Genomic DNA, 26,676 nt, shown 5'->3' with positions numbered 1-26,676 from the left:
CGATCACCCAAATGTTGACGGTGAGTTCACAAAAGTCATCATCAATTCGATGAAGGGTGTAAAGATGGGTATCTTGAGATTTTTTATTTTATAATTTTTTTTACAGAAGAGACGGCGAAGGCTACCATAGAATGGAGGTAGAGGAGTATGGGTTAGGATCAGAAGTGATTGCGGGACCGAGTTTTTGGAATCACAACTTTTTTAATTAACAATTAAATTATTAGACCTATTTCTAATTTATTTTTTATTTAGTTAGACTTGTGAGTCTATTTATGTATCGCATCATCATATAACAAATTTTTTGAAAGAACTATGAAAAAAGGATCACCATGATTTGAGATATTTATTGTAAAACTACATTTATCGATTTTTAATTTCATAGATTATATTAATAATGTAAGTCAATTTCAAAAACTATTTATATATAAACTTAATTTATATTCTGCAATTGGAGATGATGTTAAAATGGATAAACGAAACAAGTATTGAAAGAACCAGCCCGGGGGAATCAAATGGAAAGATCGCGAAGAGTCTTGGTTGTTTTAAGGGGCTTTTGGATCTAGGTCCAAAAACTTAGGTAGTTTTCGCCGAGTTTAGTTATCCAATTACATATTTTGATATCAATTTTGCTCATTCAGATAAAAATATTTAAATTCTTTAATTTTTTATCATTTATTCAATTTTTAAATTTTGAATATTTAAATACTCAAACTAAAATATTATCTAGTAACTACCTACTATTTATGAAGAAAACAAGACCGATATAATCTAGTAACTACCGACCTATTGTATAGGAAGAAAATGTTTTATACCTACAAAGCAGAGATAATCTACCCGCAAAACAAAAATAAACTACCTATTGTATTGGAAGAAAAATGCTAGGAACCTACATGGCTGTACATAAAAATAAAAATATGATATAATACACCTCCATTAAATGAACGAATTTGAAGGGAAGAACAAAAAAATATCACCCATGAAAAGAAGAGACAAAAAAGAGGAGGATTGATAGAGGGAATTGTTTGAAAGAAGGGAAAAAGGAGGGATGAAACGGACTGGGGGTTGAGGTGATTATATGGCTATAACTAATCCTACAATTAAGTGATTAGTTAAACCACAAATTATCTCATAATTAAGAAATTTTGTGTATTTACTACAATTCGTAAGCCTAAGGGATACATATGATACAAACCACAAATAAACATACATGAAATCTCAATTATTGGACCTATTTCAATGAAGTGGACTAATTCTACTAATGGCTCATAAAATTGGATCTATATCAAGTTATCCCTTGTTGTGTTGTTTTGTTTTAATTAATCATTAACGAAATTAAAAGAAAGCTTAAGGAAAACAGAAATTATTTTAAAAATAATATAGTTGTGTTTTTGTCGGTCATTCGGGTAGAAATCGAAAAGGAAAGAAAAAAAGTAAAGTGATATAAATTTTTTATAACAAATAATAGACAAATATAGCGTGTGGGCATATAACTGGTATATAAATGTAGTGTGTGTTTCAGTTTCACCCTAAACCCCAACCCCAATTAAGAGCTTCCTATCCCTGTTGTTGTCGACCGTCGCTCCTTCCTACCTCCACCACTCTGAGTCTCTGCCCTTTGCCCTCCGCCCTCTGATTAATAAAATTAATTTCCTAGTAGAATAAGATTAAGAATAATAACAAGGAAGGATAGGATGGAGGGCGAAGGAGCATTGTCGCCGCCGTCTTCGTCGGAGAACAGGAAAGAAGAAGAGCAGCAGGGAGCGTCGTACACCTATTGGGTGAGGCAAGTGACGGAGGATGCGGCGCCTCTGCCTGTTCCTCGAAAGCTCTCACCTCAGGACATTACCTCCGCCCAGTCCCACCCTTCCAACCTCGGTTCTCTCTGGAATCGGGTACAAAAAAATTCTAGTTTTTTCTTCTTCTAAGTATATAGATTAATAATATATAATTTGGGTGAAGATTGAGTGATTGGGACTGATTTTTCCAGGCTGGAACTTGGGAGGAGAAGAATGTGAATAAATGGGCAACCGATAGAATAAGGGTTTGTTCTCTTCTTTCCCTGCTGATTGTACAATCCCATTTTTCTCCGGCGATTGCGGTGTACAGTTTCCTTTTTGCATCCCTCTCTTTATTGCAGGAGTTGATTGCATCGGTGGGTTCCTTGGAGTTCTCAGGTGGTATAGCAGAAATATCACATGTCTCTAAATGTGTAGGAGATGTGAGTTCTTAATCTTTTTGTTGCCCAATGTTTTCTCTCATCCATATTTGAGAAGTTTGATTGATTGTTGTGATACTTTAGTGTAGGAAAAATTCAAACTTAATGAATAAAACAATGCGGAATGAATGGACCAAACTTTTCTTAACTGACCTAGGATGAAGTAGTGTGTCTCGTCATACTCTTCCCCCTTGTCGTATGACTGTAGTCCAATTCAAGCTTTATACCAATGTTCATCTCTTTGCTGATGAATGTCCCCATATCTTCTCTACCACAGACGTTTTGTAGAATAGTTTACTTAGCTCCTTAATTAGTGAAGTTTCAACTTCATCCACACCAATGTGTGTAAGTTTTTCGTAGAAAAATTGCCAAAACCCTAATCATGATCATAGAGGAACAACTCTTAGGTTCCATTGTGTAACGCCCAAGCCTCAATCAAATTACATCTGTCCTTGAATCTGTTATTCTTTAGTTGTGAATAGGGTTCTTTTCTTGTTGATTTGGTGATACGGCAATAGACTCATTGCGACCGTTAGTGAATGATCAGGCATTCTTGGTGACGGTGCGAAACAAGAAACGTGTTGGCTACACCTATGAACTAACCTTGAAAGTCAAAGGTAATAATTTTCTGCATTCTAGAATTGTTTCTATTCCTATTTCAATATGTTTAATCTGTATTGTCCTGAAATCAGGGGAGTGGGTAATTGAGGAGGAGAAAAAGATGATCAAGGGCCAGATAGATATCCCAGAGTTCTCGTTTGGGGAGCTAGATGACTTGCAGGTATATGATAATCATGTTCAATTCTACGAAAAAGTAAATTGGGAAGATATGATAGACAATAGAGACTTAATGTTTTTATTTAATATGGTTTTGCTTTAACAGTCTTTTTATGTGCCTTGTTGATCTCATCATGCAATTATGTGTAGATGGTTTAAATTTAACAAATATTAAAGGACCTGTTTAGTATCCTATTTGAAATTTTTTATCATTTCTCAAAACATTTCTTGAAAATAATTTTCTTTAAGACTCAAACACTTAATTGGTTTGCGAGACTCAAACTAGACAAAGAGATCTAAAAAGAAGGGGTCGCAGGAGAGGGAGAAAGAGGAGAGAGGAGGAAAGAAAGTAAAGTAAGAGGTGATTGAAGGAAAGAGGAAGAAGAGAGGATCGGACGAGAAGATGAGTGAGAGAAAGAACCGAGAGAATGATGAGAGGGGATTGGAGGAGAGACGAAAAAGGTAAAAAATAAAAAAGAGGAGGGAGAAAGAAGAAAAAAGAGAGAGAGAGAGAGAGAGAGAGAGATTTGGAGTGAGAGGGGAGGAGGGAGAGAAAAGAAGGGAGTTTAAGTTTAAAAATTCTAAAAACTCACTTTTTATGTTTTTAGAGAATAGACTATATTTTAGAGTTAGTCTTGAGTTTAGTTTTTGAAAATAGTCATACCAAACAAGTTTTTAAGGTCTAAAACTTGAAAATTGTTTTTGAGTTTAAGAAGTTGGATTTAAGTAGAATACCAAACAGGCCCTAATGTTTCTATTAAGTCACAAATTCATATGTCAATATTGATGGTCAAGGAGTCCACTCTTGAAGTATAATCGACAGACTCTCTAACAGATGACTTCCTATCAGATGAAGTGGATGGAAGACTTACACCCTTAAAAGTAAGTTAAGCAACTGAAATAGATGCCCAGAAAATGACTAAAAAGCTACCATACACTAAAGTCCTCCTCCCTTGCCTCCAGTAATCATCTAAGATTCATTTTTTTCTTTTCATCCAAATGACATCGTTTGGCATTGCCTTTTTTTATTTTTATTTTTAAACCTGCTTCAATTTAAAGTTAAACAATAAAAAATTGTTCGGTTAAAATAAATGTCTTGCTTATATTTAAAGTCATGACTCATGACCTCCAAGACAACAACTTATAAAAGTAGCCCGCAAATTGCTTGTAAAAGCTGCTTTTATAAAAAGCAGAGCTAAGCCTTTAATGAATGTTTTTAATTCATGTAAGGCCCTCATTTTAAAAATGACCTTCTTTATTCTTCTACATAGATTTTCTCCATTGGAGAACAAAGTGGCCATCACTACCAACCACTAACATTACATCACCACTGCCGTTGCCACCACCACAGTTGCTGCCACCACATTCGTCACTATTATGAACCGTCTCCGAAATTAGAATATTTTAATCTCTAAGGGGGCGTTTGTTTGCCCTCACTAACTCGACTAACTATTAGTCTAGTCCCGTGTTTGTTACTGTGCGTGACAAACATTAATGCGATTAGGCGGGACTAGCCCAGACTAAGGGTGTCACTAGAGGTTCTTAGCAAGAGTCCTTGAAAGACCATGGGGCTAGCTAAGATCTTGGCTTAGTCTCTACTCTCTTGCTAGCGTCCCCTCTTTGTTCTCTGTCCTCTCTCCTATTCCGCCCCTCTTTGCCCCCTGTCTTCTCTCCAGCGAGATAACACCATCAGACAATCACCACTATCTCCCTTTCTCTTTGTCTTGCTCAACCACAACCACCAGACCACCATCAGAAGCTCGACGCTGATCTCCGTGTTTGTGCGCGACCCAGACTCTAGTTGGGATCGGAATCAGAGCGTACCAAATGCCCAAGTACCATTTGGGGTTTATATCGGTGGTGGGAAAGAAGCTGAGCGTAGCTGAAACTGTAAATTTGGGAGCTTCACCGTCCCGATTATGACAGACCTAGCGGCGATTTCGATTGTGAAATTAGGGAGCAAGTTGTGAAATTTGGTATTTGTGTTTTGTGATTTGTGAGAAACATGTGAAATTGGGATTTATGATTTTGATTTGTGAGAGGAGGGAGATTGGGTTTGGCGGAGGGGGAGGGGGAGGGTTATAGAACAGGAAAAAAAAGAGAAGAATTACTTTTATTATCCTGCTTGTAGTCCGATACTATACGGCCTCACTTAGTTAGTCCAACATAGTTTGTTTGAAGCCAGTCCGGATTATAGAACAGGGAAAAAAAAAGAAGAAAAAAATTACTTTTATTATCCTGCTTGTAGTTTGATACTACACCAAACGCCTCATTTAGTTAGTCTAGCGTAGTCTGTTCTAAGCCAGTCCAACTTAGTCCCTGAAGTTGGTCCAGTCCGAGATAGTCCCGTATAACAAACGCACCTAAAAGTTTGAAATGACCAAAATGTCCCTAGGAGGAAGTGTTAGACTTTTGTTCACTATTGTGTTGTGACACTGAATTATCACCTTAGTATATTCTCGTAGCGTTTGTTAATGAAGGACACAAAAGGAGTACTTCTTTGGGGGAGTTGAGTAACTCAGAAGAGTAGAAATGACTCCTACAGCCGAATTAGGAAAGAAAATGTGGTGGTAGTTTTGAAAAAGATGAAGTATAGAAAAATAGTGGGCCCAAATTATATACTAATGGAAGTGTGGAATGTCTTGGGAGAGATGGGTATAGCATGGCTCACAAACCTTTTCAATAAGATTTTGAAAATGAAGAAAATGTCAAATGAGTGATGAAAAAGCATTTTGGTGCCTATCTACAAGAATAGGGGTGACGTACAAAATTGCTTGAACTATAGGAGTATAAAGTTAATTAGTCATGCCAAGGTGCTTAAACATGGAGGCAATCTATCTTTTATGAAGATCGATGGAAAGATATAGAGATATGAAAAAGAATTTGCATCTGATTTTTATAGATTTGGAAAAAGTGTCTGATAGGTGAGGTTGTAGAGTTTCCCTTGGGTGATCCAGCAGAGGATTAGGACTTGGTTTATGGATGTCTATGCTGGGGGAATATATGTTTGGTTGGGTGAGTCCTTCATGCGCTCAGAATTTTTTGCTTTATGGAAGATTTTTCGAGTTGAGGAAGGCTCGACTTTCCCATTGAATTGCTACCATTGTGAAGGGATTTTTTTCGAGAAAAATCTTGAACCTTGATTCTGCAGTCTCGCTGATTCTTTTGGGGGTTATTTTTCGATTTCCCAAGGACCATAACGTTTTAGAAGCAAATGATTTATCGGCTTAATGTTTCCTGCACTGGAAAATCTCTGCAGTAAGCAATTACTGGATTACAAAATATCCATTGCCATGTTTAGTTTTCCTAACTTTGAGGGATACATGTCGGGATCTAGGTGAGCCTAGTCCTTATAAACCTGATTACCGTAAGACAGAAGGCAAGATTTTTCAGGGGTCTCCTTCTCCCTCCCAATATGAAAGTTATTGTTGGTCCTACATATTCCAAAGAATCCAAACTCCATTTGTCGTGTAAGAGGAAACCGAAAGGTAGTTTAAGTTGTTTGTTGTTTACTTTAAATTGGGGCTTGATGTGTTTTTAGTCAGTAATATGAAAACATTGCTGCAGTCAGCTAGATGACATTGTGAATATTTCAATTAACCGTAAGATGTCCGTACTCATTGAATTGTCATAACGCACAATGTGGTTCTGATATTTAACTTGTATTTATATAAGCCATTAATTTTCTCTACAAAGCATCGGCTAACGATTTGCAGTCTTTTTTTTTTTGTTGTTTTGTTTAATTGTAAAATGTAGATGGAGGTGAAATTGAGTGAAGAGAAGGATCTTCTACATCAAGATAAGTTACGTGTTAGCCAGGATTTGAAGCTATTTTTGCAGCCTGTTCGTGAGAAATTGCTTCAATTTGAACAGGAACTCAAAGAAATTTAGAAGAGTGGCAGCTTCAGTTCTGTTAAGGGCAAGAACCAAGGTTCTTATCTGTACTTTGATTTCATATTTAACTGGAAACTATTATTTCCAATGCATGTAATGAAGAGTTGAGATGGAGGCAAAAGCTTTTTCCATCAAGGGTTAGAACTTTTAACACCGTTATGTTTGTTTACAAGTGGACTCGGTGAGTGTATTGAATTATGCACTAGTAAGCATCAACTGTGACACTGAACATCTGTTCGTTGTGTTTTAAATTGTGGATTTTAGTGTAAAATGCTCAATTTGATTTTAAGAGATACTAATTTTTATGTTTAAAAATATTTTTGAAAATATGTTCTTTCAAAAAGATTGGGATAGCATTTTTTCTTATTGAAGTGTAGGACAACTCTCAATTTCTTAAATAGCTGACATTCTCATGTCAAGCTATGTAGAGTAACTCTTTAATGTGGACTTAAGGGTTCACCGTCATGTTGTGGTGTTCCCCATCCAATAATGCATTGGCACATGCAAGGCTTTTTTTTTCCATATGGTAATGTATTATTGGATTGGAACATCAAGTGGTGGTTAACCCGTTTCATGTAGATCGCTTTCCTGGGTGCTTAGGATTAGAATTGATGGAATAACTTGTCAAGGTATGTTGAAGCAATAAAATTGAAATCATGAAGGGACTTATCCCTGCCCAACATGGTAGGGATTACTACCGTCTGCTGGGATAAATTTATAGAAGTGTACCTCTATTTATGAAATGAAAATGAAATTCCTGATTTTAGCTCATTATATCTTTGGTACGTTTGTTCTGGCCGAACCTTTGGACTATGTTTGAGTGAGAACTTTTCAAAAGGGATTGAGGCTAAGTTAGTACGGAATGAATTACAAAATGTGAGAATAGATGTAGTATATAAGCTTACAAATCATTTGTACATGCCTTTTATATTGGTATACGATGTATTTATAATTACTCTTGTCTATATTTTGTAGTCCATTCCTTACTAAGACCTATACCAATGACTTGCCCACTACTAAGATAGGTTTATGGGTTTCCGTGCTAAATTGTGGGCTCACATTAAAAAACGATGAATGTCAAACTCCATTAACTTCCTCCGTTTGTGCACCAATGTCGTAAATGGATTCCACTCTGTAAACAACTGTTACAGTGTTGATACCGGGCGATGCAGATGCGGATGACGCTGCAAAACTAAGCTGAGGACGACAATGCATTGCTAGGCTTAGGAATTAAAATTTTGCTTTCAAAACAGAAAACTCAATTCAAATCAGATACGATACCAGCATGACCTCTTTGCAGCTTTCAGTCTCAAAGAGATTGGATCGCCCCGGGGTTTCAGAAGGTCTGATCCTAATGCAACCCAATATCCATTTCTAACCGAAAAGCAAGTTGGCCGATTCGAGCACCAACATACTGAAAAAGTTTCTAAAAAAAACAAAAATACAAAGCCCCTAACAAATTGCATAATTCCCTGTTAACCAAATCTCTTGCAGAAGAAAGCTGTAACAACGACAGATGTGACGGATGCAAAAGCAGCTCCAACTCTGGTTCGGACTCTGCAGGGACTGATCCAAGGCAAAGCTAATATACGTTCGAAAGAGGTATCATCTCAGAACAGGACTTGATGCCATCAGTTGCAAAAGCTTCTATTACTTCAATAACGGCCACCTAATTCTCAACATTCTTTTTTTTCAATGATCCACTTAGAGCAACTTTGATTTTCGCCCATTCCTTCAACGAAGAAGCAGTCCTCATAAATGAGCAAGTTTCACCTATCTCAATATTTGCCGCAGATGCTTGCTTTGGTGTTATATCATCTGGATCATAAGCACCATCGTTGTCTACTATAGTATCTTCTAGACTACCTAGTAAAACACTGTCTTCTCTTCCAATTCCTAAACAAGACCTGCCCTTGTCATTATCTTGTTTTACCATCTCCATAAGCTTGCAGTCAGTGGAGCTCACAGGATCAGCACCTTTGGGGTTTGGAAGGACCTGCTGCTCAGAAGAGATACCTGGCACAATTTGTTTTATGCTGAATGAACTGTCAGTATTATCATTAACTAACTGTGTCCATGAGGATTGCCGGCGCCATGAAGAACCTCTACCCGACAACTTATTTGAAACTACAACTGACTTGGTAGGTTGAGGTTCCACCAGTTCCATATCACTGGGCTGGTCTTCCAAGTTTTCATTGCTTTCTGGATCCTGGCTTTCACTATCAGAAAGGGGCACTTCTGGACTACCAGATTTTGGTTCAACCTGGTCAGCGGAAGAAGGACGTCTACCTGAAAACTCATTTGAAATTCCAATTGACTTGGTAGGTTGAGGTTCCACCAGTTCCATATCACTGGGCTGGTCTTCCAAGTTTTCATTGCTTTCCAAATCCTGGTTTTCGCTATCTGATAGGAGCACTTCTAAACTAACAGATTTTGGTTCAACTTGGTCAGTGGAAGAAGCACCTCTACCCGATGACTTATTTGAAACTACAACTGACTTGGTAGGTTCCACCAGTTCCATCTCACTGGGCTGGTCTTCCGAGTTTCCATTGCTTTCCAAATCCTGGTTTTCGCTATCAGAAAGGGACACTTCTGAACTACCAGATTTTGTTTCAACTTGGTCAGCAGAAGGAGCAATCCTGGTCAGTACATGTGAAACGCTGAATGAACTGCTTCCCCTATGACCGATAAGTTGTCTCCAAGAAGACTTCTGAGACCAAGAAACCTGTTGCTGACCTAATTCTGGTTGATCTGGTTGTGCTCCAAAGAATTTTCCTGAAACTTTTGACTGGGTTGGCAAATTCTTCTTGCTGCCAGAAAGAGCTGCCTCCAATTCCTTTTGATGGTTGTAATCACCGGGCAGGGATTTCCTCTTTTTCTTAGGAGGTTCATTAATATTTATCTGCGCTTCACTTGGTGACGATCTTTTCCCTTTCAGAGCTTGTGTTTCAGTGGATTTAAATTCCTAGTTACCAGATATAGAAAAAAGAGAGATGTGATGGTGCTAGAAAGCTGTAGACATTGTGTGCATGAGCACAGAAGCAAACTTGAGTCTCAGAGAAAATTCAAGATTAAGGGATATACCTGAAATTCTGATAGTTTTTCGACTTTTTCCTGGTTGCTGGAGACAACGTTGATGATAAGGTTGTCTTCGTCAGGGGGAGTAGTAGCAGCAAGATGCAGTTGATGGGGTTGTTGATGAGTACCATCATGAGCGACATTTGTTTCATTTTGAGTTTGGAATAGCTTGTCCATGACTTTAGTCATTATATTAAGCTCTTGCTCATTGATCCCATTATCACATAATAACTTGTCGGATTGAGTTTGATTGGGTTTTGTAGTAGTAGGTTGAGAAGGGACGGGGACATAATGCTCTTCACAGTCGCAGAAATGGACAGGGAGAGAAGGAGTTTGAAGACGCTGGAAGCTGTATTTGTGTTTGCCAGTTCCAGTAAAGGGCAAAGCTTTCACCTATATTTATGCAAAAACACAAGTACGCAGGAGGACAAGATCACAAATTAATGAATAAACGAAGGAGCGAATGAGATGATGTTGTTGGTTTAAAATAGACAAATAAATACAAAGGAAGGAAGGAAGGTGTGTGGTGCTTCTTCACTTACGGTTCTTAGTGCAGGGAAGAAAATCCGAAGTTGCTTCGCGTTGTTGCTGCTGGTGTTGGTTGAGTGTGATAGTGAATGTTTAATATCATGTGCATCATCTGGAGGAGGAGGAGCAGCAGCAAGTCGAGCAGCATCTTCATCCCATTCGCGTTGCAAGCGAACAGGATAATCTTCTTTAGCCTTTTGGAGCCTCAGCTTCCCTCCCTTCCACGCGCACCCATTGTACTGTAATTTTGTATTGTAATTTACACAATAATTATTACTACAACACAATTTTCATGATAATTTATTGGAATTTACCCAAAAAATAAAATAAAGAATTACGAGAAATTTGACCAAAAAAAATAAGAGAAAGAGAGCAACCGTCGTGAAGAGCTTGGAGAGGGACTTGTCGTCGGAAGGGCGGAAGTCGACGTAGGCGAAGCTGCGACCTTTGGTTCTGACGATGTCCACTCCCTCCACGGTTCCTCCGCCGGAGAACATCCGACGCAGGTCCACCTCCGTCACAGTACCTCCCAATCCCCCAACATGTATCCGAATCCACATCTCTCCTCCTCCATCTCCATCTGTTTCTGTTTCCTCTTCCTTGTTGTTTTGCAAACTATTGGGTTCAGATTCACTTGTTCTTCTTCTATACATGAATTTTGTTTTGGATATCAATTAACTACTCAGTCTACCGACAACGTCTCTTCTTCTTCCCCTGTAGTTTTCCCTTCTATCTGCCAGCGCCAGTGCCCGTAGTAATACGATACAAATCGAAGGGAACCCTAGCTGTTTCCTTTTCCTATCTTTCGGCCCACAAGCCCAGTTCAATGCCATCCAAAAGCCCAACATTGAGTTGGCCCAAATTTCTCTCTCTTTTCTCTGTCAATTTAATTTAATTTACGCAGGAGGCAGGAAGGATGAGGAACCCAAAATTAACCAAAGAAAAAAAAAAAGGGTAAGGGTTGCTTCTGCTGTGTTGGTTGGTTCAGCGACGTTGGACATCCTTTTGGAAATTGTCATTGGGCAGTGCAGGGAGAGTGAGGGAGGGAGGGAGGGATGCCTGTAAAGAGAGAACCCTGCAAATTCTTTCAGCGCGGCAAGTAAGTCGGTTGCTCATCTCTTATGTTGAATTTTTTTGTTGATTGCTGCAAATATCAACTTAATTTTACTTTCTAGTAGAAAAGAAATCAGAAATCATTCTTGAACCTACCTGATCCCTAGGCAGGCGAGCAGCTCAAAAAATAATTATGACTAACTAATTGGTGATTCGTTCCTTCATTCATTCATGCTTCGCCTTGCCTATTGCTTGCTTCTTGAGCATATGCACTGCAGCACTGGTTAGGTCTTATGTTACTTTTCCTCTATTAATTTATTAGGATATGATGATTTTTTTTCAATTACAATGCTTACGAGAAAAGGAAAGAAAATGTTAACACTCTCCCTTAGCATCAGCACCAGGATCGAGTGGAGACACTCGGCTCTCCTCCTCCACGTCGGGCAACCCAACCCAATTGGTTATACCATATCGTATCCGTTGACACAAGTACAACTTTATCCATGAAAACTGCCTTAAAGGAAATGGTTTCCAATCTGTTTACATACTGCACTTTCCAAACAATGTGCGAATCGTCTAATAGATGCCACTTGCTCTTCTCATCTTTTCAAACTTCTCTTTTGGACATGCTTTTGTGCATTTTTAATATTTTTCCTTCAGTTTTGCTTCCCTTTCATTGCAGAGTTGTTCACTCAAGCACTAGCTCTGTATTTGACCACCAAAGTGTAAGATGTGTTTGTTTTTCCATTCAGCTGTCAGTTTGGAGATAGGTGCAAATATCTTCATGTGGTTCAGCAACAGCACAAGTCCAATCCCTTTGGATTTGGCTCCGACCAACAGCACAAGTCCAATCTCTTTGGATTTGGCTCCGACCAAGAGCGAAAGTCCAACCCTTATGGTTTTGGGGTTCAAAACAATTCTCAGACAAAAGGGGCTGCTGATTTTGGTCCCAAACAGAGCCAGAATAAGGTTTTTTCCCTTCATACATCTTTAGTCTTTTCTTATTTAAGCTGTAACTGTCCCTACTCCTTATTGAGAATGAGAATGACAAGTGACAAGATTTCTTTCAAATTTTCTGAAAGCTAACAAGTTTGTACTAAACAATTACTATTCTTGTGGTTACTGCTGATGTTGGCTTTCAAATTTTCTTTGGATAACATCCTAGCTATCCACACATTTCTTAATGCTATTAAAGATTTGTCATAGTATTATGCTTATTGCTATGGTTAATCGATCTGCCTTTGACCAGCCTTTTGAAAACAAGTGGTCTCGTTTCTCCTCCGCAACTGCAGCTGCTGCCCCATCATCACAGAAATCTGATAAGCAGGCCCAGGCAACAAATCATACGTAAGTTATTGATTGACGATTTACGTGCATGTCTCTGTGCAGTGCTACTACCTTTGCGCTGCCACTTTTTATCTTCCCTGTTACACTTAAATAACGTATCTGACCACTTATGAATCCTTGTATCTGAAGGTGCACAGATCCCAAGTCATGCAGAAGTATAATTGTTGATGATTTTAAGCATGAGAGACCACTTTGGAAGCTTACATGCTATGGTCACTGGAAAAAGTATGTTTTGATTAACCACCGATAAAAAAAACTTGAGCATGTCTGATTTACTAAACAAGTCTTATCCACAGTTACTCAAACTTGAGTTCTGGGTTTGTCATGATGAGAAAATCGATAAGAGAAAAAGAAAGAGTCATATTTTCTCTATGTTTTATTTTCAGCGTATAATTTCTTATATGTAAGAATTTACTAGGCATAAATTATATTAATCTGTATGAACTTACTCTTCAGTCTACCACCAGATCCCTGCAGTAGAACTTTTAGTCATTTTTTGTGAAATGATTAAGATTAATTGGCCGATCCAACTGTCCACCAAGTATAATCCAATTGTTTGCAGTTCTCCTTGTGACATTGCTGGTGATATTAGTTACGAAGAATTGAGGGCAGCAGCATACGATGATGCCAACCGCGGGTTGAATTTGCAGTCAATAGTAAGATAGTCTGACATATTGCATTTAGATCCATTTCTGTATTATATCAAAGATATAAGACAATTGGTTCTGTAATACCATGATCATATATTTTCTATGGTTATGTTTGTGTGTCAATGAATGTTGCCTGATGCTTGCCTCCCACAATTTGGAAGGAATAGCTCAATTTTGTAACCTAATCAATATTTAAAGGTATGCTTCAGACTGCATTTAAGGAAAGAGATACCAAGGAAATAATCAAAAAGTTAAAGGCTAGTGTAATAAAAGGCGAAGAGTCTTATACAGTTGTACCTCTAGCCTCTTTAATAATAAGATAAATGTAAACGATATGCTTAGACCTACAGTGAATTGGCTTCCTTTTTTTCATTTCTCTCTCATTTGCATACAATATTGACTCCTTGTGGGGAGTATGATCCAACTCTTTTGCTTTATGTTTCCAGGACAGAAAAAGGGAAAACATAATTTTATCTATTTATTCTTTGTGTTTTTTGGCTTTTCTGGTTTCGTTTCCAAACTGCAATCACAAATTGGTTATTATTCAATTTTCATAAATTTGAATTTTCCATTAACTTTTGGCTCAAGAATGAAAGCCTAGTAAAAGGACTGAGAATGAAAGCCTAGTGAAACATTCGTGATTAAAAGTATATATGTATTGAGACGTGGTTACTGCTGCTCCTTTATGGTGGTTATTTATTCTTGCAATTAGTTTTGAGAAAATAGAATTTTAAGTTTAGTCTTGTAATTTAATACCAGGCGAAGGATCAGTGTCATGAAAAACAATACTTGATGGGACTTAGTTTTTGAATTTTAGTAGGATTATCTTTTTTCACAGAACTAGAAGCTAAGTCCTGACTTCTGCACTGCTACTCAATGTGAAAATTGTTCTAATGATGCTGTTCAAAGTAATTGGGAATAGGAAACAGCATTCTAATTAACTACTCTTGCCGTTCTTTTGATTCAACTAAAAAAATAAAAAATAAAAACCTTGCTGTCTTCTGTGGGCTGCTAATTAAATACATTCTGTACAGGTTGAAAGAGAGAGAAGTTTACTCAATACCAAGTTGCTTGAGTTTGAGAATCTTTGCAAGCCTTGCACAGCTTTACCAAACTCTACCCTTGCCAGCCAAAACCCTTCGCCATCAGCTAGTCCAAATGGATTCTTGCAGACTGCTCAAAATAGTGTTGCTCCTTCAGTCTCAAGCTTTACCCAATTGGGCACATCCCTGAACACGGGTTTTGGACCAAGGCAAGTCTCACTTCACTAGTTAGTTGTTGTAATCCTGCTCCCATGATTTCTGCTGGGCTGTATAAATGTGTAGCGAAATTCTTTCTCAGGCCATCTGCACCATCAAATAATGGTTTTCAACAGCTGAATCCTTTACCTAATTCTTCCCTGACTCCGAGTGGTGTGGGAACAAACAATTTTCTTTCTGGTAGTGTTGGTAAGAGTTATTTTTCTTCAATTCTGTAATACCATTACCATTTGCAGTTCCTTAACGGTTTCTTCTAACTTTAAGACGGTGACTTCAGTTGGCAGCCAATTACCTGCCGCTACACATGGAAATGGTTTTCCCTCAAATACAGGATTCATCAACACTGGTATCATAAGACCTCAAACCAACCCATTTGCTACTTTAGCAGTGTCACAAATTCCTAGTGCAACAACTGGCCAGTCACCCATTGTTGGACAATCAACATCAGAAGTTGAGTTCGTGTAAGTTATGTTAACAGAAGAAAAAAAGTTTGCTCTATCATGTATCTTTTGTAAAGGAGTCTTATTTGTTCGTGTATGTTATATCATTTCCCGCACTCAACCATCTCTTTCTTACTTGATTGCTGCTTGGACTTTTCATTTATCTTATCCCGCAATATGGTGCGATAACCCAGTGAGTGTTTGAACGCTCAGAGTCCACACTTGAGCCGGCCTGTATAAGTACTTTATTAGTCATTTCATTTATGTTTCTCTTTTATAAATATATCCTTAGACATATATGTTTCTTGTCTTTTAAATTCCACCATTCTGTGTTTTGGGTCTCTTGTATTGTCTGTTTCAGTGATGTCTGCTTTTGGTTATATTCATATCCTGCTTTTTTGTCAATCTTACAGAACTAACATGCAAACGGAGAAGATTTCTGGAAATACAAGTATTTGGCTGAAAAAGATATGGAGTCCTGGAGAGGTAAAAATAAGCTCATATTTTCTCTACTTTAGATACATGGATTTAAAAAGTAAAAAGTTGAGACTTGACATTTAATATTAGAGTATCATCTGCACCGTGGTGCATTTAATATGCTTAATCTTGTTAATATCTATCTTCTTCGCCACCCCTTCTCTTTTTTTTTCCTCATATCATGCTGTGACATTTGTTAATATATAATGTATTTCCAAGCAGATCCTTATGATGATTGGATAGTAGCCTTAATTGTCCACGTTGAAAAATTATAATGAAGGTTCTTTGATGCTTAAGCTAAAAAAAATAAAAAGATAGTGAAGTTAAAAGGATAGTCTCCTCCTATTAGAAGACCTCCATTTGTTTGTTTTGGGATGTTGGCTTCCGCTTTTACCCAGAAAATCGAATTACTAGTAGCACCATTAGAGTAAAGTGCTTTGCTTTCCTAAGCATCAAAAGACCCGTTTAATCTGAACCGCGCACTCATGAAAAATGATGTGCGGGGGAGAATCATGCTTCAAGTAAATACCGCTTGAGTTTGTGATATAGCTACACCTAATTCCGGACCGGTTAATGCAACAAGTATACATGGCTGTTACTGCTGATTATTTCAAAGCATGATATATGGTGTAATTTGTTCTTTCTCCCCAGATTCCCGAAGAAGAACCACCAGAGGCACTGGTTGAGTTGTAAGTTGTGGCTAGGAGCAGTACAAGCACAGCGGTTACTCATGTCACTTGCTAGTGAAGAAAACTAAACTGTGCATCTGTTTGGATGCTGAGAAAATGTAGAGAGACTGAAGATTTCAATCCGTTGATTAAATGATAATTACAAGAAGCACAGCCTGTCACACTAACATAAGCAACTAAGTGTATTAACAGAAGCTATCAACAAGTGAGGTTTGTCAACGAGTCTGTTTCTAGTATGGCTAAAGTTTTGCTGTGCCTAGGCTTATGATTTTCTTTTGTATGTTTAAGGGTTTTTTAGTCAAAATAGTCTCTGAGATTTGCATAACACATCACTTTTCTTCCTGAGATTGAAAATCAAAAGAAATGGTTCCTGAGATTGTACACTGTCCATTATTTTGGTCATTCCGTTAAAAACTTCGTTAAGTGTCTTGGAGCTCTTGGCTGGAAGTTTGGGCAATTTTCAAAATTTCATAACTCAATCGTTTTTTAACCAAATTCGACCTATAATCTATCAAAATGAAGATGGGAAATTGTAGAACAAAATTATACCTATTTGGAAGACTAATGGTTGTCGGAGCTGGTCGGAAAATAGCCTAAAAGGTGACTGGTCCGTAGGAAACTGGAAAACTCGTTGGAAACTAGGTAAACTTTAAACGTTCATAACTTCTTCAATACTCAACGAAATCGAGTGCTTCAAAAAACGAAAATCATACTTCTCAACGAGACAAAGAGAATTGTACCTTTCTTGATTGCTAATTCGTCGTGATTTGGTCAGAAAACAGCTCGAAAGTGACTAACTCGAGACCATGACAACCACTTTTGAGCCGTTTTTCGGCCAAACCACGGTGATTTAGTCTTTGAGAAAGGTACCATTCTCTTTGTCTCGTTGACAAGTATGATTTTCATTTTTGAAGCACTCGATTTTGTTGAGTATTGAAGAAGTTATGAACGTTTAAAGTTTACCCAGTTTTCGGCGAGTTTTCCAGTTTTTCCTTGGACCAGTCACTTTTCAGGCTATTTTCCTGCCATCTCCGGCAACCAGTGGGCTTTCTAATAGATATAATTTTGTTCTACACTTTCTTATCTTCATTTTGATATATCATGGGTCGAATTTGGTTAAGAAACGATTGAGTTACGAAGCTTTGAAAATTACCCAAACTTTCGGCCAAGAGCTCCTGGACACTTAACGGAATGACTAAAATAATAGATGGTGGACAATCTCAGGGACCATTTCTATTGATTTTCAATCTTAGGGACCAAAGTGATGTGTTATGCAAATCTTATGGACCATTTTCGCTAAAAAGTCATGTTTGAATTTAGCTTACAGCATCGTTGTCATGTACATATTCTTCAAAATTAGTGCCTCCGTATGATTTGTTTTGTTGTTTTTGCCATGTCCGCTTCCATGTGGTATGCCAAGGCAGTGTTTTTTGCCCATACTTGCATAAACCAAAAAGGGATTGGGAATTTTAGTTAAAATCTTGTTTGTTCATGTAATTGCATTGGCTAGAAAGTGCATCAATCCCATGACGAGCTGAGGACGGAGGCTAGCCATTTGGTTTTCAGTTTTTTATTTGGCTTTTTAGCTAAAATGTTCTCTGAGATTTGCATAACACATCACTTCGGTCCCTGAGATTGAAAATCAATAGAAATGGTCCCTGAGATTGTCCACCATCCATTATTTTGGTCCTTCCTTTAAAAACTTCGTTAAATGTTCCGGAACTCTTGGCTGAAAGTTTGGGCAATTTTCAAAGTTTCGTAACTCAATCGTTTCTTAACCAAATTTGACCCATAATATATCAAAATGAAGAAAGGAAAGTGTAGAACAAGATTATACCTATTAGGAGGCCCAATGGTTGCCGGAGATGGTTGGAAAATAGCCTGAAAATAGCTTGAAAGGTGACTGGTCCGTGGAAAAACTGGAAAACTCGTCGGAAACTGGTGAACTTTAAACGTTCATAACTTCTTCAATACTCAACGAAATCGAGTAATTCGAAAACGAAAATCATACTTGTCAACGAGAGGATGAGAATGGTACCTTTCTCGAAGACTAAATCATCGTGGTTTGGCCTGAAAATGGCTCGAAAGTGGCTATTATAGTCTCGAGTTAGCCACTTTCGAGCCGTTTTCTGGTCAAACCACGACGAATTAGCTGTTGAAAAATGTACCATTCTCTTTATCTTGTTGAGAAGTATGATTTTTGTTTTTGAAGCACTCGATTTCATTGAGTATTGAAGAAGTTATGAACGTTTAAAGTTAAAAAAAAAAAAAAAAAAAACGGAGTTCTCCAGTTTTCTCGCAAACTAGTCACCTTTCAGGCTATTTTTCGGCCATCTTTGGCAACCATTGGGCTTCCAAATGGTATAATCTTGTTCTACACTTTCCTATCTTCATTTTGATATATTATGGGTCAAATTTGGTTAAAAAACAATTGAGTTACGAAACTTTGAAAATTGTCCAAACTTCCGGCCAAGAGTTTCCGGACACTTAACAGAGTTTTTAATTGAAGGACCAACATAATGGATAGTGGACAATCTTAGTGACCATTTCTATTGATTTTCAATCTCAAGAATCAACGTGAAGTGTTATGCAAATCTCAGAAACCGTTTTGGTTAAAAACCCTTTTTTTTTTTTTTTTTTGACATCTTGTTATTGTACTTGCGACCTTTATGTTTCTTAAAAGAAGACAAAAGCCACTTAAATTTCGCACCGGTGCTATATGCTTGCGTGGTATCCCTAAGCTGTAGCACGTGGGTACTGAGTAAACCTAAAGAAAATGCTTATAAATTAGACTTTATGTAATAGAAAATTATAGCAATAACTCTTTAATTTTAGTCTAATAGGAATAATGGTCACTCAACTAAAATTTTATGACCATTGATCCCTTACTTTATCAAAATGTGCATCTATGATCTTTTTCGTCATCAGTCAAAATTCCATCAAAATGAATCATGTTGGAAGTATCATTGTTACAATTGGGAATTGTGAGATCATTGCTCTAATTTGGTTAAAGTTGAGTGACTATTTCTCTAATTGAGTTAAAATTGAGGAATCATTACTATTATTTTTCTCGTTTCGTTTCCCATATTTACCTCTTGATTCAGCCTCACGTGTGTGGCATATGAATCATTTTGACAGACGTTTTAACAGAGTTTACGAAAAGGACCATAGATGCACATTTTGAAGAGTTAAGGGTCAATGATCATTAATTTTTAATTAAAAGACCATTACTCCAATTATGTTAAAGTATAAGGATCCTTACTACAATTTTCTCTTATTGTGAAGGTATCTTAGTTCAATTATTGCAACAATAAATATATATTTTTTCAGAAATTTTTTATGGTGGTCATATTTGCGGGTTTCGTAGTAATCACCATTGAAGTTTTGTTTTTTCCATCCTTGCCACGAAAGAGGAAATTTTGGCCCCCATATGGCAAATTTTACTTCAATTTTATAGGAGTACGACTACCAATCAAGGATTGGAACTCATAGCATCGAGAGATTTTCTCTTGAAGTAATGCATAGTGTCGGGGGTTTAATTTGTCCATTGAATGCTTACGTAGTATCTTTCCATTGCATCACTAGTATACTTATTTTCTTGTATCAGATGCTGAATGGTAAGTAAATATTGTCATTAGTTTCAGTTTCTTCTTGAGTTGAGTACTTAAAAGTAGTCATAGACGACAAATAATTAATCGTCGAATTTGATATAATGACCTTAATAGAAGATGTGCGTGAAAGACGAAATACTTATAAGTAATGAAAAAGTAAGATGAGGAGCCATGTTTGCTATCACTGTCAGTCTCCTCATCTTTGTTTTTGTTTTTGTTTTGTTATAAAAAAAAAAAAAAAAAAAAAAAAAAAAGACAACAAAAACGAAGATGAGGAGCCAAGAATGATGAATCATGGTAGCACGTCCTTTACGCGTTTTGAAATGTAAGCTTTTTAGTTTGGGAAAAGTCTCTTACTCGAACAGGTATTAGAGATCGTGCAGACAATGTTTCCAAGGGGAGGGGAATAGGGATGGACAATGGTTATTACGAGCAGGTAATTGTGGTTATTTACCCATAATTATTTATGTTCATACTCGCATAACCATGTACCCGTTGGATAATTGCATAAAAGGTTATATTCATACCCATAACAGTTTATAAATGATTAACCATACCTATAATCGTGTACCCATTTAACCATAACTGTTTACCCATTTAACCATAACTATTTACTCGTTTTGAACCCGTTTATCCATAACCATTTACTCGTTTTGAACCCGTTTATCCTTTTTTTTTTACACCCATTTACCCATTTTTTTAACTCGTCTACATGTTTTTTTTAACAACTTGAAAATTACAAAAAAAAAAAAAAAATTCATTTTCTGACAATTAAACACCGTTATAGGTACATATTAGCAAGTATTTCCCTATTTTAATCATTTAGGTCCTCATACAATTCTAATAATTGAAATAACAATTTATGAACGATATTTTTCTGCTACACCCAAGCAAATCTTTAATTATAATCCATATGATTACAAAGTAAAGTTTCTAAAAACAAACATTCTTCTACACTAATACCAGTACTTTCTGTTAAGCGCAAAATAGATCATAAGCTTCAAGTCAGCTCTTTGATCTTTCTCCTTGTTGGCTTCTTGTGCTTCAAACTTTTTGTATACGAAAAGTGTATCAACAAATACATAAACGCGTTATAATAGTTAAAAATATTATAAATTTTACATATATTAAATTAAATAGGTAAATGGATACCCGTTATAACTGCGGGTAATACCCATAACCGATGAATACTTGTTATAATGGCGGGTAATACTCATAACTGCCTATTTAAATTTCATGGATTAACGGTTATATCCATAACCGTTTGTTCGTCTAAACAGTTACCCATAACTGTAACCGTAAACTTTAAATAGACGGGTAACCACGATTACCCAAATCCATAAGTATTTTGCCTATCCTTAAAGGGGACCCACCCTTGTACCTTCACCCCTTCTTCCTTAGCACCTAAACAAGTAAACAACCAAAAAGGGCAGGAAGAAAGCTGATGTTTAATATAAAATCAAATAATAGCCAATTACTTACAAGTATATGCAATGTTTTTTTTTTTTTTTTTTGTTTTTGTTTCTTGATATAAAATTTATACTCTCAACAAAAGCCATTATGAAGTGTGATTCCATTTTTTTTTATTGTCTTTACAATATAAAAATCTCCTTAATAATAAGAAAAATTGTCAAAATGTTTTTTGGATAAATTTTGTTTTTTGTTTTTGGTAAGGGACATTTCATTAGCCGTCCCTGAAAAAAGCATATGGGGTGGGGGTGGGGGTGGCTGGCACGTTGTGAGCAAGTCAAGCAAAAGCAGAACACATTGATTAGTGGTGGTCTTCAACACTTCCACGTAAAGTAAGTAAATATGCTGCAACCACCATCAACACTGTTTTTAGCTGGACTCAAAAGTCACAACTTCGTCTACACTTTACAAATTGCATACCATTCTCCATACAGGACAGACCAAGGGAGAAAGAAAGAAGCTCTCTCTCTCTAAAAGAAATCTATCTGAGAGACGTGCCAGCATGTCATGTTTCATAATTTCATATGCCCCTACATATCACGTAAATTTCAAATCGAATGTTCAACTTTCCCTGGCTGATAATCTTTTTTTTTTTTTTTTTTTTTTTTTTAAATTTATTCACAGCCACTGTAAGTCTGTAACCACTAACCAACCATGATTGCATATCTACTTACAGCCGTGCTCACCTCACTGTAGTCTGCATCTGCATAAAATGAACATAATAATGAATGACAAACCAAACCAAACTCTAAGGGAAGTTTGAAAATAAATAATAAAAAGGGTAAATTACATTTTAATCTCATACATTGAATATTTTTTTTTTTCAATTTCATATAACCGTTAAAAAATTTGTTAAGTTAACTGTTAAGTGATGATGTGGCAAATATATGGTTTCCATTTATATGTGACTACCATTTATGTGCCACGTGGCTAAATACCTAATAAAACAAAGTGGAGGAGGGGAGGAGAGGGAGGTGGGTTGGGGGAAGATGGGTTCTAGGATTCTGGTTTTTTTAATTTTTATTTTTTTTAAGGGTAAATTATTATAATATTTTAAATGCATAAAAAATTATTTTTTACCACGTGGCACAAATTTGATAGCCAATCAGCCCAAATGTGGATCACATATTTGCCACGTCATCACTTAACGGTTTATTTAACGAATTTTCTAATGGATGTAAGAAATTGAAATAAAATGATAAGTAAATATATGAAATTGAAATGTTTTAAAAATGTTGTAAGAAATTGAAATCGACATCAAACCTGAAAGGGATAAAATGTAATTTACTCTAATAAAAATGTTCACCAAAAGAAATAATAATAATAAAATGAAGAAGAAATTCATCTCAAATCAAATATAAAATCTCAATTGGACAGGCCAATTGAAAAAATGAAATTTCTATTAACACAACCACAAAGCATGGGGAGATGAGAGACACATGTGACTGACTGTCTGCCTGCCATCTGCTCCATCTCACTCACCAATGCCAATGTCTCTTCCTCCTCCGTATTCTAGGAGGCACCTCTCCTCCTCCTCCTCCTCCTTGCTGCTGTTTGTTTTGTTGGCCTGCGCAGCCGCCATTACTAGCACTGCTGTTACTGATACTGATGAAGTTGTCAAAGAAGTAGATCCAAGCTTCCTCCAGTTTGAGAACCCAAGGCTTCGCCAAGCCTACATTGCCCTTCAAACTTGGAAGTCCTCCATCTTCTCCGACCCTTTCAACTTCACCGCCACCTGGAATGGCTCCGACGTCTGCTCCTACATGGGCGTATACTGCGCTCCTGCTCCTAATTCAATTGGAGGCCGCGGCGGACGCGTGGTGGCTGGCATTGACCTCAACCACGCTGACATTGCCGGCTACCTCCCTCCGGAGCTTGGCCTCCTCTCGGACCTTGCACTCTTCCACATCAACTCCAATCGCTTCTGTGGCGTTGTCCCAAGCACCCTGCACCGCCTGAAGATGCTCCATGAGCTCGACCTCAGCAACAACCGCTTTGTCGGAGATTTCCCCGAAGTAGTGCTGTCTCTACCTTCCCTCAAGTACTTGGATCTCCGCTTCAACGAGTTCGAAGGCTCCGTCCCCTCCCAGCTCTTCGACAAGGATCTCGACGCTGTTTTCCTCAACGACAACAGGTTCCGATTCGGCATCCCCCACAATCTCGGCAACTCCCCGGTTTCTGTGCTGGTGTTGGCCAACAACAAACTCGGCGGTTGCATCCCAGCCAGCATTGGAAAGATGGCCAACACCCTCAACGAGATCATCCTCCTCAATGACAACCTCACCGGCTGCTTGCCGCCCCTGATCGGCCTCCTCACCAATCTCACCGTCTTGGACGTCAGCTTCAACCAGCTTCAGGGTCCTCTTCCCTCCACCGTTGGCAAAAACATGAAGAGCTTGGAGCAGCTGGACGTCGCCCACAACAAACTCACCGGCGTCATACTGGCGAGTGTTTGCCAGCTGCCTCAGCTGCAGAACTTTACCTATTCCTTCAACTATTTCACTGGAGAGGCTCCTGCTTGTGCTGCCATCTCTAACAAAAATAATGTAATCCATGGTCGCAAGAACTGCATTCGTGGCAAGTCGGATCAGAGATCTGCAAGGGAATGTGCTTCCCCAGCTGCACGTCCCGTCGACTGCACCAAGCTCAAATGCAGCAGCAGCAGTCCTGGAGGCGGCGGCGGCAATCCCGGTGGAGGCGGAGGCAGCAGTCCAGGAGGCCGCGACGGCTCTAATAAAAGGCCTCCACGGGTCTCAACACCCTCTCCGCCTGTTCGGAATAAGCCGCCTGCTCAAAGAAGGCCTCAGGTTTCAACACCCCCACCCACACCCCCACCCCCGACTTCAGAGTCATCGCCTTCGACTAGATCGCATCCTCCGCAGCCACCATCACAGCCTTCTTCTTCTCCTTCTCCTCCTCCGCCTGTGGCGCCTCGTACGACACCTCCTCCTCCCTCCCATTCCCATTCCCATACAAAGCCCACTTACCATTCACCAACTTCACCTCCGCCACCACCTAATCAAAGAGTATCACCCAGGACTCATCTTCCACCCTCTCCCCCTCCATCCAGTAGTCATGGTCATTGGACTCTGACGCCACCACCCTTCCAAGTGGTGTCACCAAGTACCCATCTAAGACCACCTCCGCCCCCACCACCTCACTCTAAACATGATATGGTGGCGCCGTTGCCTCCAGGCTATCATTACAATTATGCTTCGCCGCCACCGCCACCACAGCACGCATCAGCTCCCGATTATCAGCCCCACACGCCTCCCCCACCTCAACAGCGCTCAACCAACGTCCCACCACCTCCAAGCTATCATAGTTATACAAGTCGACCGCCTCCACCTCCACCTCCACCTTCACCACAATCTCCATCTTCATCACTGCCTCCACCTTCCCCACAATCTCCACCTTCATCACCACCTCCGCTACCTCCACTGCCATCACCATGTGCATCTCCACCCCCACCAACACATGAACATTATACAACACCGCCTCCTTCACCCACACACGAGCATTATCCATCAAAAACCCCACCACCACACACAAGCACAGGTATGAGTAGTCTACCCCCAAATCATCCATCTCCTCCTCCACCAAGTGAGCCATCACATCCGGTGATTCCTCTGCCACCCACCGGTTGTGTGATTCCACCATCACCATCACCACCACCACCAAGCCAGCATACTGTGCCATCACCGGTATTAAACTTCGTACCGCCACCATCAAGCCATCACCACTCACCAATATCACCTCCGAAAGAACAACATTGGCATCCTCCACCACCACCACCATCACATCAACAATTTCCTCCCCTGACCCCGTTCGAAAACACGCCACTTCCTCCAGTTATAGGAGTGTCATATGCATCTCCTCCTCCCCCAGAAATACCCTACTACTAATCGAATGATTAATTAATTTCCAGCTATGGGATAGAAAAGAATCACAATTCTTTGTTGCAGATCTACGTGTATGTTCTTTCTTTTTCTTTAAGAAGCACTGTTTCTTCAAATTATAGCAATAATAGTTCCATTTCTGCTTCGTATCCATTTGTATCCTTAATTAATTTCTTGTCATGCATACAGGCGAGGGGAGGAATTTTCCATAATAATTGAGAGAAATTCTACACTACTCTGTGAAGAGAAATTCTAAATTACTTTTTAATCGTCAAGTTTATTCTCCAACGTTAAACAATAATAAGTTTCTTCTCCAACGTTAAACAATAATGGTGAGGTTGTAAAAAGGTTTTGTATTGTTTATTACACTAGTAATGTTGATCGCTACACCATGAATGTCTTCTTAGTATAGATGTAATTAGAAAAATTGATTGCGCTTTGGTGCGGGTTTTCAAACTACAATCTACAACAACCATGAATAATACCCATAGAAAAATTCACTCAAAGAGCAGCAGCAACATAATCACATTCTCAAATGCAGCAATCTAGACAAAATAAGCAGTTCAGTTTGCATTTACATTCTATTAAGTTGACATCAAGAGCCAATATACAATCAAAATGACGAATTTGAAAGTTTCTGTGACAAAAGTTGCAATGACAAAATACAGTGTCTTTGCATAAGAAATAGAAGTAGCATGCAGTTCACATATATTTTGTTTGTACATGCAATATATATAAAAATAAAAGTAACTAAGTTCCCAATAGTATAATCGATCAGAAAAATACAAACTCACACATGTTTGAGTATAAGGAACATGGGAAAGAAGCAGGGAAGGCAAAATTTTGAGAATTAATACTAAAAAGTTGAGCATAAAAAAGATTGAAATGTCTCACCAGGTAATGGGAGCAACAATTGTACAAAGTCCGAAACTTTGAAAGAACAAAACCCAAAATTATAATCAACCACTTATGCTACATACATTCTCCTTTCCGATTGTATACCAAAATATGGAGTCAATAATACATATAAAAGCAATAATATAACTACCAGGTAAAAAAAATGTATCCGCTAGTACCTTGATTTTCAAAAAGAAGATTTGAGGCCTAACTATCCGTTTCACATAGGAGAAAGTCCAAAAATAAGGATGTCCCCTTGAAATTTTTTTTCCCATTCATTTCTCACAAAAACCAATCATAGTTTAAAATCCAAGCAATAGATATATAAAAAATATATATATAAATAATTAATTAGGTTTTGAATAAAAGTTGGGTGTATAATTTACCTCAAT

General features: G+C 38.1%; 4 protein-coding genes across 6 annotated transcripts; 3 read left to right on the top strand and 1 right to left on the bottom strand.

Annotated features, from left to right (window-relative positions):
- The first annotated feature begins 1,512 nt into the window (after positions 1–1,512).
- On the top strand, positions 1,513–7,175 carry LOC103965039. The gene is made up of 6 exons (XM_048579543.1): positions 1,513–1,892; positions 1,988–2,041; positions 2,138–2,218; positions 2,763–2,832; positions 2,908–2,996; positions 6,749–7,175. The coding sequence occupies exons 1-6, from the start codon at positions 1,692–1,694 to the stop codon at positions 6,881–6,883; spliced, it is 630 nt and encodes a 209-aa protein (XP_048435500.1). The 5' UTR covers positions 1,513–1,691; the 3' UTR covers positions 6,884–7,175.
- Positions 7,176–8,104: 929 nt separating this feature from the next.
- LOC103965038 (protein REPRESSOR OF SILENCING 3) lies at positions 8,105–11,250 on the bottom strand. The gene is made up of 4 exons (XM_009378057.3): positions 10,870–11,250; positions 10,507–10,731; positions 9,971–10,357; positions 8,105–9,851 (listed from the first exon to the last, which is right to left on the bottom strand). Exons 1-4 carry the CDS (start codon positions 11,143–11,145, stop codon positions 8,556–8,558), a joined length of 2,184 nt encoding a protein of 727 aa, XP_009376332.1. The 5' UTR covers positions 11,146–11,250; the 3' UTR covers positions 8,105–8,555.
- Positions 11,251–11,433: 183 nt separating this feature from the next.
- LOC103965037 (zinc finger CCCH domain-containing protein 16) lies at positions 11,434–16,783 on the top strand. 3 transcript variants are annotated; one of them, XM_048579542.1, is made up of 10 exons: positions 11,434–11,591; positions 12,298–12,514; positions 12,795–12,892; positions 13,030–13,117; positions 13,455–13,548; positions 14,577–14,794; positions 14,884–14,990; positions 15,079–15,262; positions 15,655–15,727; positions 16,370–16,783. In XM_048579542.1, the coding sequence occupies exons 2-10, from the start codon at positions 12,330–12,332 to the stop codon at positions 16,409–16,411; spliced, it is 1,089 nt and encodes a 362-aa protein (XP_048435499.1). In that variant the 5' UTR covers positions 11,434–11,591; positions 12,298–12,329; the 3' UTR covers positions 16,412–16,783. The 3 variants fall into 3 exon arrangements, with proteins under 3 accessions (XP_048435499.1, XP_009376330.1, XP_048435498.1); XM_009378055.3 differs by having other exon boundaries at positions 13,022–13,117; XM_048579541.1 differs by lacking the exon at positions 11,434–11,591 and having other exon boundaries at positions 12,261–12,514.
- A 6,087-nt stretch (positions 16,784–22,870) lies between these two features.
- On the top strand, positions 22,871–25,536 carry LOC103965036 (leucine-rich repeat extensin-like protein 4). The gene has a single exon (XM_009378054.3). The coding sequence runs from the start codon at positions 22,973–22,975 to the stop codon at positions 25,391–25,393; it is 2,421 nt and encodes an 806-aa protein (XP_009376329.1). The 5' UTR covers positions 22,871–22,972; the 3' UTR covers positions 25,394–25,536.
- Positions 25,537–26,676: the final 1,140 nt, after the last annotated feature.

Source organism: the organism of the source record quoted next, unplaced genomic scaffold (assembly GCF_019419815.1).
Source record: "Pyrus x bretschneideri cultivar Hongxiangsu unplaced genomic scaffold, Pyrus_bretschneideri_v1 Contig14, whole genome shotgun sequence".
NCBI classification, from domain to species: Eukaryota; Viridiplantae; Streptophyta; class Magnoliopsida; order Rosales; family Rosaceae; genus Pyrus; species Pyrus x bretschneideri.
This window is presented reverse-complemented; position numbering and strand designations above follow the sequence as displayed.

Bases quoted from the DNA above. Each gene is read 5' to 3' on its own strand.
- LOC103965039 (XM_048579543.1), top strand. From the start codon at position 1,692: ATGGAGGGCGAAGGAGCATTGTCGCCGCCGTCTTCGTCGGAGAACAGG. The intron at 1,893-1,987 runs GTACAAAAAAAT...TGATTTTTCCAG, and splicing joins TCGGTTCTCTCTGGAATCGG to GCTGGAACTTGGGAGGAGAA. The intron at 2,833-2,907 runs GTAATAATTTTC...TCCTGAAATCAG, and splicing joins ACTAACCTTGAAAGTCAAAG to GGGAGTGGGTAATTGAGGAG.
- LOC103965038 (XM_009378057.3), bottom strand. From the start codon at position 11,145: ATGTATAGAAGAAGAACAAGTGAATCTGAACCCAATAGTTTGCAAAAC. The intron at 10,732-10,869 runs GTTGCTCTCTTT...ACAAAATTACAG, and splicing joins TCTCCAAGCTCTTCACGACG to TACAATGGGTGCGCGTGGAA. The intron at 10,358-10,506 runs GTAAGTGAAGAA...GCATAAATATAG, and splicing joins TCTTCCCTGCACTAAGAACC to GTGAAAGCTTTGCCCTTTAC.
- LOC103965037 (XM_009378055.3), top strand. From the start codon at position 11,548: ATGCCTGTAAAGAGAGAACCCTGCAAATTCTTTCAGCGCGGCAA. The intron at 12,893-13,021 runs GTAAGTTATTGA...TTGTATCTGAAG, and splicing joins GCCCAGGCAACAAATCATAC to GTGCACAGATCCCAAGTCAT. The intron at 14,795-14,883 runs GCAAGTCTCACT...ATTCTTTCTCAG, and splicing joins AACACGGGTTTTGGACCAAG to GCCATCTGCACCATCAAATA.
- LOC103965036 (XM_009378054.3), top strand. From the start codon at position 22,973: ATGCCAATGTCTCTTCCTCCTCCGTATTCTAGGAGGCACCTCTCCTCC.